At 65.1% G+C, this 12,349-nt stretch overlaps 6 protein-coding genes across 6 annotated transcripts; 3 read left to right on the top strand and 3 right to left on the bottom strand.

Moving 5' to 3' along the window:
• Nucleotides 1-79: 79 nt before the first annotated feature.
• Nucleotides 80-1,349, top strand: F751_1748 (Deoxyhypusine hydroxylase; the record flags this gene model as incomplete). The annotated part of the gene is made up of 4 exons (XM_011399455.1): nucleotides 80-116; nucleotides 203-323; nucleotides 518-1,049; nucleotides 1,233-1,349. The coding sequence occupies 4 exons, from the start codon at nucleotides 80-82 to the stop codon at nucleotides 1,347-1,349; spliced, it is 807 nt and encodes a 268-aa protein (XP_011397757.1).
• Nucleotides 227-571, bottom strand: F751_1749 (hypothetical protein; the record flags this gene model as incomplete). Its single annotated transcript, XM_011399456.1, has 1 exon — nucleotides 227-571. One exon carries the CDS (start codon nucleotides 569-571, stop codon nucleotides 227-229), a length of 345 nt encoding a protein of 114 aa, XP_011397758.1.
• Nucleotides 1,350-1,688: 339 nt separating the features above from the next.
• F751_1747 (CDK5RAP3-like protein) lies at nucleotides 1,689-4,159 on the bottom strand (the record flags this gene model as incomplete). Its single annotated transcript, XM_011399454.1, has 5 exons — nucleotides 1,689-1,875; nucleotides 2,108-2,406; nucleotides 2,601-3,227; nucleotides 3,528-3,911; nucleotides 4,049-4,159. The coding sequence occupies 5 exons, from the start codon at nucleotides 4,157-4,159 to the stop codon at nucleotides 1,689-1,691; spliced, it is 1,608 nt and encodes a 535-aa protein (XP_011397756.1).
• A 2,220-nt stretch (nucleotides 4,160-6,379) lies between these two features.
• F751_1746 (hypothetical protein) lies at nucleotides 6,380-7,458 on the bottom strand (the record flags this gene model as incomplete). Its single annotated transcript, XM_011399453.1, has 2 exons — nucleotides 6,380-6,948; nucleotides 7,371-7,458. 2 exons carry the CDS (start codon nucleotides 7,456-7,458, stop codon nucleotides 6,380-6,382), a joined length of 657 nt encoding a protein of 218 aa, XP_011397755.1.
• A 1,023-nt stretch (nucleotides 7,459-8,481) lies between these two features.
• On the top strand, nucleotides 8,482-11,938 carry F751_1745 (N-alpha-acetyltransferase, 35 NatC auxiliary subunit-like protein; the record flags this gene model as incomplete). Its single annotated transcript, XM_011399452.1, has 9 exons — nucleotides 8,482-8,810; nucleotides 8,924-9,020; nucleotides 9,149-9,313; nucleotides 9,490-9,816; nucleotides 10,029-10,146; nucleotides 10,336-10,623; nucleotides 10,798-11,029; nucleotides 11,280-11,535; nucleotides 11,756-11,938. 9 exons carry the CDS (start codon nucleotides 8,482-8,484, stop codon nucleotides 11,936-11,938), a joined length of 1,995 nt encoding a protein of 664 aa, XP_011397754.1.
• Nucleotides 11,939-12,171: 233 nt separating this feature from the next.
• F751_1744 (hypothetical protein) lies at nucleotides 12,172-12,327 on the top strand (the record flags this gene model as incomplete). Its single annotated transcript, XM_011399451.1, has 1 exon — nucleotides 12,172-12,327. One exon carries the CDS (start codon nucleotides 12,172-12,174, stop codon nucleotides 12,325-12,327), a length of 156 nt encoding a protein of 51 aa, XP_011397753.1.
• Nucleotides 12,328-12,349: the final 22 nt, after the last annotated feature.

Genomic DNA, 12,349 nt, shown 5'->3' with positions numbered 1-12,349 from the left:
GCCGACCACTTCACTCCAACAAAAATACCGGGTACTCTTTTCCCTCCGGAACATAAAGGGTGACGCTTCCCATGCTGCCATGCTCCAAGGCAAGAATTTTGTAACCGAATGGGACGGTCGAGTGGGGTCGAGCATGCCGTCGTTTTCGTGAGTTCCAAGTGAGGCAGCGTCGGAAGCCCAACCCCCGCCCCTCGACACGCAGGTCTAGAGGACGATTCTGCACTCTTCAGGCACGAGGTAGCATTCTGTTTGGGGCAGAGGCAGGACCCCGCAGCAATCCAGACCCTGGAAAGCATCCTGCGCGACACCGCCGAGCACCCCATGTAGGCCCGGCGCATGGGATGGCTCCCTTGTGTTTGTTTGGCCATGCCCATGTGTGTTGGTGTGTATCTGTTGCCAGGAGGCATGGGCCATGGCTGCTGCAAGGGCGCGCCTGCTGCACCTTGGGGTGCCTCTGACCTCCATGCGGCCTCGAGACCACCTCATCACCAACTCCCCTCTTGCCCCTCTCACAAAGGGTTCGGCACGAGGCCGGCGAGGCCCTGGGCGCCATCGGCTCCCCCGCCTGCATCCCGCCCCTGCGCGACCACGCCGCGGATGGCTGCCTGGAGGTGGCCCAGACCTGCCAGCTGGCGCTGCAGCGTATCGAGTTCCTGGAGGGGCACGAGCCGTGCGACCCCAGCGCGCCCCAGCGCTACCTGTCCGTGGACCCCACCCCCCCCGCCCCCGCCGCCACGCCCACCCCGGCCCTGGCCGCCACGCTGCTGGACGACGGCGCACGTATCTTTGACCGGTACCGCGCGCTGTTCGCACTGCGCGATCGTGGCGGGGAGGAGGCGCTGGAGGCCCTGGCGGGGGCCTTCGCCTCGAGCTCCGCCCTGCTCAAGCACGAGGTGGCCTACGTGCTGGGCCAGATGCAGGACGCGCGGGCGGTGGCCTGCCTCAAAAGGGTGCTGGGCGACGCCGGCGAGGCGGCCATGGTCCGGCACGAGGCCGCCGAGGCCCTGGGCGCCATCGCCGACCGGGCCTGCCTGGCCCTGCTGCAGCAGGTGGGGAGTTTTAGGAGCGGCTCTTGGGGGTAATCTCGTGCATCGACAAGGCCTGTACAGCGGGTTTTGCCTGCGCTGGGGCATTCGCGCAACCCCTGGCTGTCATTCTTGGTCAACCATTCTTCCCTCCTCCTCAAGCAACATCCCCTGCCCCTCATCCCACCCCCCTCCACCGCGCTGCAGTATACCGAGGACGCCGAGCCCATCGTGGCCGACAGCTGCATCGTAGCGCTCGACATGCTGGAGTTCGAGCAGAGCGGCGGCTTCCAGTACGCGGACGACGGCGCAGTGGCGACCTAGGCCGCCTTGCTGGTGGTAGACGGGGCGGGAGGGAGGGAGCCAGGCTTGGTGTGCCCGCCTGCCGCCGAGTACCAGCTTGTGCATTCCTTGTAACCGCAACGCAACCTGCTGAGGCTCCCTCAGCAAGAGCTGCAAACGAGGCATCCCCCCCGCCATCGGTCGTGTCTGCTGCAAGCTCCCGCACCAGGCACGCCCTCATCTGCAAGCACTGCATTCAAGGGTCCCAAACACTGTGTAAGGATTGGGCATGCCAGGCCACACAGGAGCACACCTGGGGCTCATGAAACTTGAGGCCGAGGCGGCATACAAGCCATCACCTTGGTCGCAACACGGCGTCGCTCATGCAGACAGGAGGGCGTTAACCTCGCCGCTGACGATCACGCGCCGGCGCAGCGCAGACCCCAGCGCGCCCTCCACCAGTGCCTTGTCGCCGCGCATCCTTTCCACTAGCGCTGCCAGCGCCTCGGCATCCGCCACCAGGGACCGCTGGGTGGTCGCCCTCCTCGCCTCGGCCTCCCGCGCCACGCTGTGAGGAGGTCAAGTGGGATGTGAGGTGTTGGGTTGGATGTGAGGTGGTCCAAGGTGGTACCAGCAGTGCATGTGCACCATGCGGTGCCAGGAGCTGGTCGTTTGCATGAGCCTGATGCTCCATTGCGAGCTTGCGGGCGAACAAAAGACCCTCTGCACCTGAGTCAGCCCCTTCCCCCCTACCACCATTAACAAGATCAAAGCCCCCCCCCCCCCCCCTTTACAACCACCTGTGTAGCTTTCCCCCCGCGGCCCGCTTGCCCTCCAGGGCGGCCGCCTGGCGGGCCAGGTACTGCGGCCTGCCGTGCAGCAGGAGCAGGTGCTGCAGGTCGGGGCTGCCCAGCGCGCCCAGCGCGCGCTCCACGGCGGCCAGCCAGGCGGCCGCCTCCTCGCCCGTCGCGGTGGCCGCACCCAGCGTGGCGCCCACGTTCCCGGCCCGCAGCTCCCCGCGCCGCGCCGTGAGGAAAGCGCGGAGCTCGTGCAGGTCGTCGGCCAGGGCGGCGCGGTACGCGCCGTCCAAACCCAGCCGCTGCAAGTGGTGGGGGGAGATGCGGGTTCTGAGGTCAGGTCTGGGTGTACATTCTAATTTGGACACTGAGCCTGCAAGGGTTCCGCCTGCATCCTAGGCCCAAAGCCAAAACGGCAGCTGGGTCTCTTGCAAGCATACAAGTTTACCAGGACAAACATTTCCACCCCCATGGCTCACCGACCTCATCTCCGTACCTGAACTACCGGGTCAGATCCCTCGAACACATTGGCCGAGGTCAAGAGGTCCTGCAAGACTGCCTCGCCCTCCTCCGCGCCGGCCGCCTCGCCGCCCTCCACCTCCAAGCCCCAGTCGATGCCCGGGTCGACCTCCCCGCCGTCGCCGCCAGCCGGCCGCGGGCTGCCAGCGGCATCCTGTGGAGCGTCGTCGCCGCCTGCTTCTGTGCCGATGTCCCAGCTGATGAGGCCTGGTCCGGCGTCCTCCGCGGCGCCGCTGGCGCCAGCAGAGGCGAGGGCTGACAGATCAAGGTCATCGACTCCCACAGCCTCCGCCTCCGGCGCTCCTCCGGCTGTATCATCGCCCTCCGCAGCACCCTGGGCTCCGGTGGATGGGATGCTCGGCAAGAGCGGGGCCTCTGTGGTGCCCGCGAGCACCTCCACCAGGACCGGCAGCGAGCGCTCCGCGGCGGTTGCGCTATCGTCAGCCGCGATAAACTCGGCATAACATTGCACCGATGCGTGGACCTCCTCCGTCACCATCGCGGCGACGCAGGCCTGCAGGGCAGCGGGAAGCCGGCGGGAAGCCAGGGCACGCAGCTCGGCGGTCGCGTCCTGCGTTGGCGAGATGTCCAGGCGCTTGCACTCCTGCGGGGGTTGTGGGCGGTAAATTGAGGTACCCATGACATCCAACATTCACTTGTGCAGAAGTGTACCTGTCCCAGACGGCATGCTGTCACCAGCCAAGGTGCCAGCATTGCCTCGGCTGTTCCAAGGTGGGCCTGGCCGGCGAACCAAACTTCTCCAGCATGCCATGCAAGAACCTGCCCTGCACCGCCCGCCTTGCCCCAAATGCCACCTTCTGCTTGAAGGTCAGGACACAAGGGCCTGGCCACACGATCGATATTGCACCGCCCACCCACAAAATCAAGCCTCCCCTGGCCCCACACCCACGTCAGCGTACGCCTGCTCCGCTCGCGCTCCGGCGCGATGTGCCTCGGCCTTGCGTTTCTCCAGGTCCGCCAGCTGCTGCTGCGCTCGGGCCATGCCGCGCTTGAGCGCCGGCGCCTCATAGTCTGCGGCGCGGGCGAGGCGCTGGGCGGCCTCCGCCACGTGGCACTTGCGGGCCTCGTAGGCTCGCGCCAGCCTGTCCCACACCCTGGCCTGGCCCTTGAGCCCCCCCAGCAACGACCGCTCTGCATCCACGCCCGTGGCGGCCGCCCTTTCCAGAGCAGTGGCATAGGAGGCCGGGTCGCCGCCCGCCGCGGCGACGCCCGCCTGCAGGGCGCGCAGCTGGGACATCCAGTCCCTGCAGAGCAGCTTCCTGTCAAGCTGGAGGAGCGGGACAGAATGGGCTGGGATGGGTATCAGGGAGTCTGGAATGCTGTGGTGCCCGTGTGCTGACTTGTCACAGCAGGGTCCCTCAGATCGCAGGGAGCGCAATCCCAGGACACAGACTCGGCCCTTACCATCCATTCATTGATCTTGGCGTAATTGATGCTCAAAGGAGTGGACTGATCGCCCTGTGGCTGGTCGTACCCCTCCCCGACCAGGCGGGCGATGTTTTCACGCAGACTCATACTTGTGGACGAGGAGTAGAGCGTGCCGGACCTCAGGACGTAGCCATGACGATCAATGCAATGATGCGATCACGAGTTTGAAGAATGGATCGTTCGATCGCAGCAGGGATGATGTATGAGCAGCCTGTCTTGGGCGAGATATAGCACTGCCCTCCGCGCGCGCTCGACCAGAATGCACGCTGTGGCAGGGAGAAGTTGAGCAAGCTTTAATTATGGGGATTGGTAGACCAGAACCCTGCCGATGGCATCATCAATGTATTTCGACAGAGTACCAATAAATTCTCTTCCTGAATGGGGAAAACCATGTAGGCATACTGGTAAGCTACCATGTTGGCAAGACACTCTGGGGTTGAACCAGAGAGTTGCCAACATCCTCTGCTTTTGATTGCTCGGATTTATTACATCGTCACAGGGCAGTTGGGATGGGATCATGGGGAGGTGCAGGGGGGCACGGTGGACGGAGCCAGGGTGTAAGTTTGCAGGAACAAGTTCAACAATGGGGAGGGTTCGCCTCGCAGAATACCTCTGATCACGGCCAGAGCCCAGACCAGTCAGGTAACTGGCTTGGGGGTGGCACTCAGCGCCCGTACACGGTGGCGCTGCTGCTGGCGGACGCGCTGGCCCTGCCACCGGTGCTGGAGGCCGAGGCTTGGGAGCTCGCTGACGCAGACCCCTTGCCGTATGCGGATGAGGAGGCGTTGGCAGAGGCGGAGGCATTGGAGGAGGCGGAGGCGCTGGAGGAGGCGGAGGCGTTGGAGGAGGCGGAGGCATTGGCGGAGGCAGAGGCGTTGCTGGATGCGCTGGCGGGGGCCGATGCGCTTGACGTTGCCGACCCATTTCCAAACACGGAGGACATTGCCGTGGCTGAGGCCTGCGGGGTGGAAGTGCCATTGGGAACTGTGGTGAGTTTGGCATGCTGAAATATGGGTCAAGGGATGCAGTCAGAGCAAATCAAACGACCATGCCAGGCCTCCATGAGTTCCATGCGTTTTGTACACCATGCCATTGTGGATATTGGCACCCAGTGGGCCTCCCGGGAGCGGGACAGAATGGGCTGGGATGGGTATCAGGGAGTCTGGAATGCTGTGGTGCCCGTGTGCTGACTTGTCACAGCAGGGTCCCTCAGATCGCAGGGAGCGCAATCCCAGGACACAGACTCGGCCCTTACCATCCATTCATTGATCTTGGCGTAATTGATGCTCAAAGGAGTGGACTGATCGCCCTGTGGCTGGTCGTACCCCTCCCCGACCAGGCGGGCGATGTTTTCACGCAGACTCATACTTGTGGACGAGGAGTAGAGCGTGCCGGACCTCAGGACGTAGCCATGACGATCAATGCAATGATGCGATCACGAGTTTGAAGAATGGATCGTTCGATCGCAGCAGGGATGATGTATGAGCAGCCTGTCTTGGGCGAGATATAGCACTGCCCTCCGCGCGCGCTCGACCAGAATGCACGCTGTGGCAGGGAGAAGTTGAGCAAGCTTTAATTATGGGGATTGGTAGACCAGAACCCTGCCGATGGCATCATCAATGTATTTCGACAGAGTACCAATAAATTCTCTTCCTGAATGGGGAAAACCATGTAGGCATACTGGTAAGCTACCATGTTGGCAAGACACTCTGGGGTTGAACCAGAGAGTTGCCAACATCCTCTGCTTTTGATTGCTCGGATTTATTACATCGTCACAGGGCAGTTGGGATGGGATCATGGGGAGGTGCAGGGGGGCACGGTGGACGGAGCCAGGGTGTAAGTTTGCAGGAACAAGTTCAACAATGGGGAGGGTTCGCCTCGCAGAATACCTCTGATCACGGCCAGAGCCCAGACCAGTCAGGTAACTGGCTTGGGGGTGGCACTCAGCGCCCGTACACGGTGGCGCTGCTGCTGGCGGACGCGCTGGCCCTGCCACCGGTGCTGGAGGCCGAGGCTTGGGAGCTCGCTGACGCAGACCCCTTGCCGTATGCGGATGAGGAGGCGTTGGCAGAGGCGGAGGCATTGGAGGAGGCGGAGGCGCTGGAGGAGGCGGAGGCGTTGGAGGAGGCGGAGGCATTGGCGGAGGCAGAGGCGTTGCTGGATGCGCTGGCGGTGGCCGATGCGCTTGACGTTGCCGACCCATTTCCAAACACGGAGGACATTGCCGTGGCTGAGGCCTGCGGGGTGGAAGTGCCATTGGGAACTGTGGTGAGTTTGGCATGCTGAAATATGGGTCAAGGGATGCAGTCAGAGCAAATCAAACGACCATGCCAGGCCTCCATGAGTTCCATGCGTTTTGTACACCATGCCATTGTGGATATTGGCACCCAGTGGGCCTCCCGGGATCCAACCCCAGTCCGGCTGGCAAACACACTTGACCAGCACCCTCACCTGGGCGACCCCGCCGAAGAGGCAGCTGGGCATGGTGACGGAGGCGGTGGCCTGGGCGAGGGCCTGGGCGAAGGCCATGCCCTGCCCGGAGGCCTGGGCCTGGGCCGCGGCGGACGCCAGCGCCTGGCCGGCGAGGGCACAGCCGGCGGGCGTGCCGGAGACGGAGGCCAGGGCCTGAGCGGTGGCCGATGCGAGCGCGGGGCTGTCGCAGAGAAGGGAGGAGGCGATGGCCTGGGCGGTAGCGGTGGCGGTGGGCGCGGAACCGATGCAGGAGGCCAGGCCCTGGGTCCATGCCTGGGCCACCGCCTGGGTGGTGGCGGTGGACTGGGAGCCAGACAGCGCCTGGGCTGCGGCGTTGGCCGCGGCGGAGGCGCTACCGCCGCCGATGGCCTGGGCCACCGCCTGGGCGGAGGCGGCGCTGTTACCTGGGATATTCAAAGTGGGAAGAGGATGGGGGCTGTGTCAACGAAGCGGTCATGCCCTCGGCATGGGTCTGAGTGGCTGAGCTGTTTCATGCTGGTCTGCGCTGCCGAGCAAGCCCCGCTCTGAGAACCGGCACTGGGTGTCCCCAAGTACCTGAGGCGGACGCTTGGGCGGCAGCGCTTGCGAAGGCCGAACCATTACCGCTGGCCAGGGCTTGCGCGCTGGCCGTCGCGGTGGCCGTCGCGGATTTCCCTGTGAGCGGTCAGTCCCGTGAGATCACATGTGAACGGGGTGGTACCGGGGGGGGGGGCGCCATAGCCGGTACGGCATTCGACGAGGACCCAGACTCGACGTGACATGCTGTCCAACATAATGGTTGACAATCACTCAAAAAGTTTGTGAACAGTGCTGTACTGCTTCTCACCCTTGGTTCCCAGTAGGCGAGCTGGCACGGTCATGGCCGAGCACAGCAGCATCATGACCAGCAGCGCGGAGGTCTTCTGGATACCCATGATGGCAATGAGCGACTGTCGAGATGGTCAGAGAGCTCAAGGCTTGTGGAATGTATGATTGGATACTTCTCAAGCCCATATTCCTCCCCTTTCATGGACTCAGGCAGCCGCGGTGAGGGAACCATGGACCCACGCGCTCATGCCGGACGCGGCGGCGAGGTTGCCCATGTGCCGGCGCGTGCAGGCACGGGAGCTAACAGAGCAAACGCGAGGCACCCAAGAGGAGAAGAAAGGGCTGCAACATTGTATGCAGCCCTCGGACGTACCGTGCGAGTGGCTTCCGCATGCGCAACCGTTGTTGCATGGATCGACAGGTGTCCCTTTCTCACCATCTCCACTACAATCATCTCTCACGGGCGTCCCATCTCCACCGGCCTTCCATCAACCCGCACAATCACTGCAGCCAAACTCGCATTGGGGACAGCCCCCTTCACCCTATTACCCCACCCTCCGTATGTGTCATGCACGTCTCCCTTCCTTTGTATTGTGATCTCCACACCACTGACACCTCCATTGCATCTGTGACTTGTAGTGGTATCCTTGCGGCCCTCTCGGCGTCTCGATGCGTTACTAATCCCCCAACGCCATTTATTGATCTCACCTGGATGCAAGAATGGGCCTGCCGTGGGGAGTGAACGTCGAGCAGGGTTGGCACTTAAGGGAGTGGCTATGCCTATGCAGCTCCGCGGCCGCTGAGCTGTCTATTGGAGAAAGAGTGAAGCTGAGTGCCACCGCGACGCAGCGAGGGCTCCCCGATGCGCGATCAAACACACCGTGGATCCACCTGGAGAAGCATGGCAATCTACTGCATGCAAATTGCAAACATACATATGCTTAATATCAATTTCATCCGTATCATGCCGGTCGGTATCGTTTGAGATGGCCATCGGTCAGGTGTCGTGCACGGGACTGGTGTCTTGAGCCTTCGTCTATCACTGTTTAGTCACCCCACACTTACTTTCATTTCGGCAATGTTGTGATCAGTATCCGTAACTCTGATTCATCCGTCGTGCGCCGGAAGCCATGGCCACCTGGCTGGATGCCACGGCCTTCCTAGAGCGGGGCTGCGGAGCCCTCCATCCCGAGGAGCTGGTGCATGGCGAAGACTTCAGCCTGTATGAGGCCATGCTTGCCATTCAGATTGGGGACACCAAGATGGACATCGGCCTGCGGCGAGAGCAGGGCCCGAGCCTGGCAGAGGAACTGGCGTCGGGGCATGCACCCCTCGCCCTCTCCCTGGCGACTCTGGAGCAGCTTGGCATGCAGCTGATGCAGGCAGAAGCCACCTGGCACCTGGGGTCCATGCTCCCCACCACCGTCTTCTCCTCCCTCTACATGCTCGACATCCCAAGGTGCAGGCAGGATTCTGAGGGTTGGGGGAAGGGCTTCACTCACTCCCGGCCGCCTCCCCATCGCCGCTGCCACAGTCGAAGGACATTCGCCGCCCACACTCTTGTTCCCACAGGCTCGTGAGCAACCCCGTCCTGCATGCGCTGTGCCTCTCGGTGCAGCAGAGCTGCACCCTGGTGCATGACCTCCTGCTGAACGGCCATGTCTGCGAGGTGGGCACCTTGCCTGGCTCCACTTTTCCGGCTGCAGACGCCTGCCTGTCGCCTCCTGGCAATGGAAGGCCTCGGGATGTAAACTCGACACTGCCCTCCCTGAACCGCCCGCTCCTCCTCAAGCGCAGGATGAGGACATCAGCATCCACACCTTTGGCATGAGAATCCTGGGGGCCCCAGGGACCACCGCCCTCCCGCAGGCCTGTGCCGCCCTGCGCTCGGCTGTGGAGGACCTGGGCAGTGATGCTCCCGGGCTGGCAGCCCACCTCTCCTTCCGCCTGCACTGCCTCCAGGTGCCGCCGGGTGGCTACGGCGTTCGAGTGCCTTGGAGTCTTCATGGCTGCCAGCCTGTCCGGGGCCCACATCGCATGTTGGTCTCTGCCCAGCTATTGACCCCGAGCAAATGCGCGTGCTAACTCCAAACTGGCCCTCACACCGTCCTCTCAATCCCCCCTTTCCCCACCCCCAGGGCCTAGAGCGGATGCTGGCCGCAAACGCGGATGGCATCGACGCTGGGGTCGCGCAGCTCGAGCTCGCGCTGGGCTGCCTGGAGGCCGTCTCGGCAGCGGCGTCCAGCGACGCGGCTACAGATACCGCGGCCGACGGCTCCTGTGGCCCCAGGAGCCTGGGTTTTGTCCCCGGCATCAACGTCCGGCACATGGGGCTGGCCCCGCCGCGCGCTCTGGCCTGGGTGAGCGCCAGGCCGGCGGCGGCGCACTGGCGCGGCGTGCTGCGCGCGCTGTGTGACGCCGCGCGAGCCGTGCGGGCGGTGCGCACCTGGCCCCAGCTCCGCGCGGTGGGTGCGGCGGGCTGGGCTGCTTCTGAACAGGGAGGGGGGTTTGGCGATGGAGAGGGAGGTGCTTGGCGGGTCAGATGTCGGGTCCGCGCGTTCCCAGCCTCCGTGCCTCCCCGCCGCAACCCCTGTGCCGGTACGCCAGCCGGCGGCGAGCAGATGCATCGTCGCGCCAGGCCCCTCCCGGCTCCCACCCTCCCCCGATCCCACACCAGGCGCTGGTCACGCTTGCGGCCAGGGACAGCCACGCGATCGTGCGCTCGACGCTGTACGCCATGCTGACCAAGCCCATGACCGCGGCGCGGCAGGCCGCGGGCTCCGTCACTACCCCGGGTCCGTCGTGCAGGGGGGGGAGCGGGGGTTGTTAGCCAAGATGTCCTGATTCCGCCATCGCTTCCAGTCACGCCTGGCACGTCTTACCCCCCCTGCGTGCATTGGCTGGACCCCTGGAACCCTGCGCGTCACTGCCACCCACTCACCCCCGCGTCCATGCCCGCGCACCGCTCTCCTGCCGCCATGCAGCGCCCGGCGCGCTCCCACCCTGGTGCCCCTCCTGGGCCATGGCGGCCGCGACCCTGGGCCTGCGCCGCGGCAACGATCCCTGCGGCCCCGTCGCCCAGTTCCTGGAGCAGGCGGGGGTGGGCCTGGCGGGGTGGGTGCACACCGCCTGCCTCAACCGCTGCCGCCAGCGCCGGCGGCACCGCCGCCAGCTGGCAGACTGGGCCAACCTCCTGGACCACGCGGCCCTGGCCCAATCGTCCCCGGGGTACGCCGCCAGCCGGCGACGGGACGTGCGCAGGGGCCAGGTGGGTGCGGTGGGTGCTCGGAGGGGGAGGGGGGGGAGGGGGAAGGCCTGGAAAGCATACGTGCCGCGCTCCCCCGACGGAGCTTGGGCCAGGCGCCCCTACTGAAAGCCCCCGTGCCCACGCCCGCCCTCCTCCCCGGCCCCCTGCCCGCCGCCGCAGCCGGCGCTGAGCCCCGTAGAGTGGGTGGAGAGCGAGGCGGCGGGCTCGCAGCTGCTGCACCTCCAGCTCGGCTTCCCCTTGAACCTGTACGCCCCCGCCGAGTTCGTCACGCTGTACTGGTACTGCGACTACCTGCTCCTGGCGCGGCGCGGGCGATGGGGCTCGGCGCCGGAGGAGGCGGTGGCCGACGTGGATCGCGCCGCCTGCCAGGCCATGGTGGTGCTTTGCCAGGGCGTCGCCGCCGCCGCGGGGTGAGGCCGGGCCTGGGTTTGGTTCAGGGAGGATGGGAATGGGCAGTCGCGTGTGGCGACACGGGCGTGCACACATCCTTGGAGAGCGAGCAGAGGTCAGACGTGGGCGCTCGCCTCGCGCTGCCACAAAACATCCCGTTGCAGACACCCACCGGCTGCCCCATTTCAGTGCTTGCATTGGCGACTGCACAGCCCGACGCCCAACCCCCTCCCCCCACCCCTCCTCCCCAAACACAAAATACACACGCAGGGCGTGCATGCGCCGCCCTCCCTCGCCCTTCAACACCGCCGAGGACGTGTTTGAGCAGCGCTTCGGCTGCATGCGCTCCGTGGCGCGCCCCGAGGCGCTGACGCTGGGCCACTACCGCGCCAGCCAGGCGGCCGTGGAGGCGGGGGCCGTCAGCGCGGCGGCGCTGCTCCTCGGCGCGGCCACGCGCTTTGGCGCGCTGGTCGGCGCGGCCGCGGGCCTGCTAGCGGGGACGGCGGTGGACCTGGCGCCGGCGCAGGTGGGGCGCCAGCATGCGTGCGTTCGTGGTCCAGGGGCAAGGGTGGCCGGGTATGGAATCGTAGCCTCGGCCTGGACCGAGGCATGTGTGCCGGACTCGAGTGCCCTTGCCCCCGCCTGGAAATCGCACCCCTTGCCGTCAATGCGTGCCTGGCTCCCCGGCGACCAGCCCCCAACCCTAAAGCCCCTTCGCCCCCCTCTTCCACCTCCACTCCTGCCAGGAGCGGCACCTGGCGGGGCTGCGCCGCATCGCCACCCAGAACGGGCTGGCGGCGCAGCTGCTGATGAAGGGCACGGCGGGCGAGGCGGCGCCCACCCTGGTCCCCACCTGGGACTTCAGCGTGGCGCGCGAGCACAGCACCTGCATGTTCTTCCCCATCCTGGGCCTGAAGCGAGCGGAGTGAGGTCTGTGGGTGGGTGGGGGCCCGGACCTGTTGTAGCGCTCTGGCTCTCCAAGCTCATTGTGGCGGAGCAGTGGCGGTTGCGAGGCATTGTGGACCGAGTCTGGTGCTCCCGACGATGACTTGTGCCCAGGACAGTATTAATTCTCACAAGGTGGCAAACGCATGCTCGGCCAGACGAGTCATCCAGGGGGTATTAGAGGCGTTTCAACGAAGAATCCACGAATGCGACCGACATGCATCCCCTCCCCCCCTCAACTCGCGAGTACAAACCAGCGAGTATGTTTGACAGAGGACAGGGGTCGCGCGCATCAGGAAGATTCGCCTACAATCACTTCCCCTGTTTCTTTGAGCTCCGGCTGAAGGGTTGGGGTGCTCTGAGGTGGGAGTGAACTTGTGCGCGCGAAATGCCCC

This window comes from Auxenochlorella protothecoides (genome assembly GCF_000733215.1).
Source record: "Auxenochlorella protothecoides strain 0710 unplaced genomic scaffold scaffold18, whole genome shotgun sequence".
Taxonomy (NCBI): Eukaryota; Viridiplantae; Chlorophyta; class Trebouxiophyceae; order Chlorellales; family Chlorellaceae; genus Auxenochlorella; species Auxenochlorella protothecoides.
The sequence above is the reverse complement of the archived record's forward strand: the minus strand, read 5'-3'. Positions and strand labels throughout refer to the sequence as shown.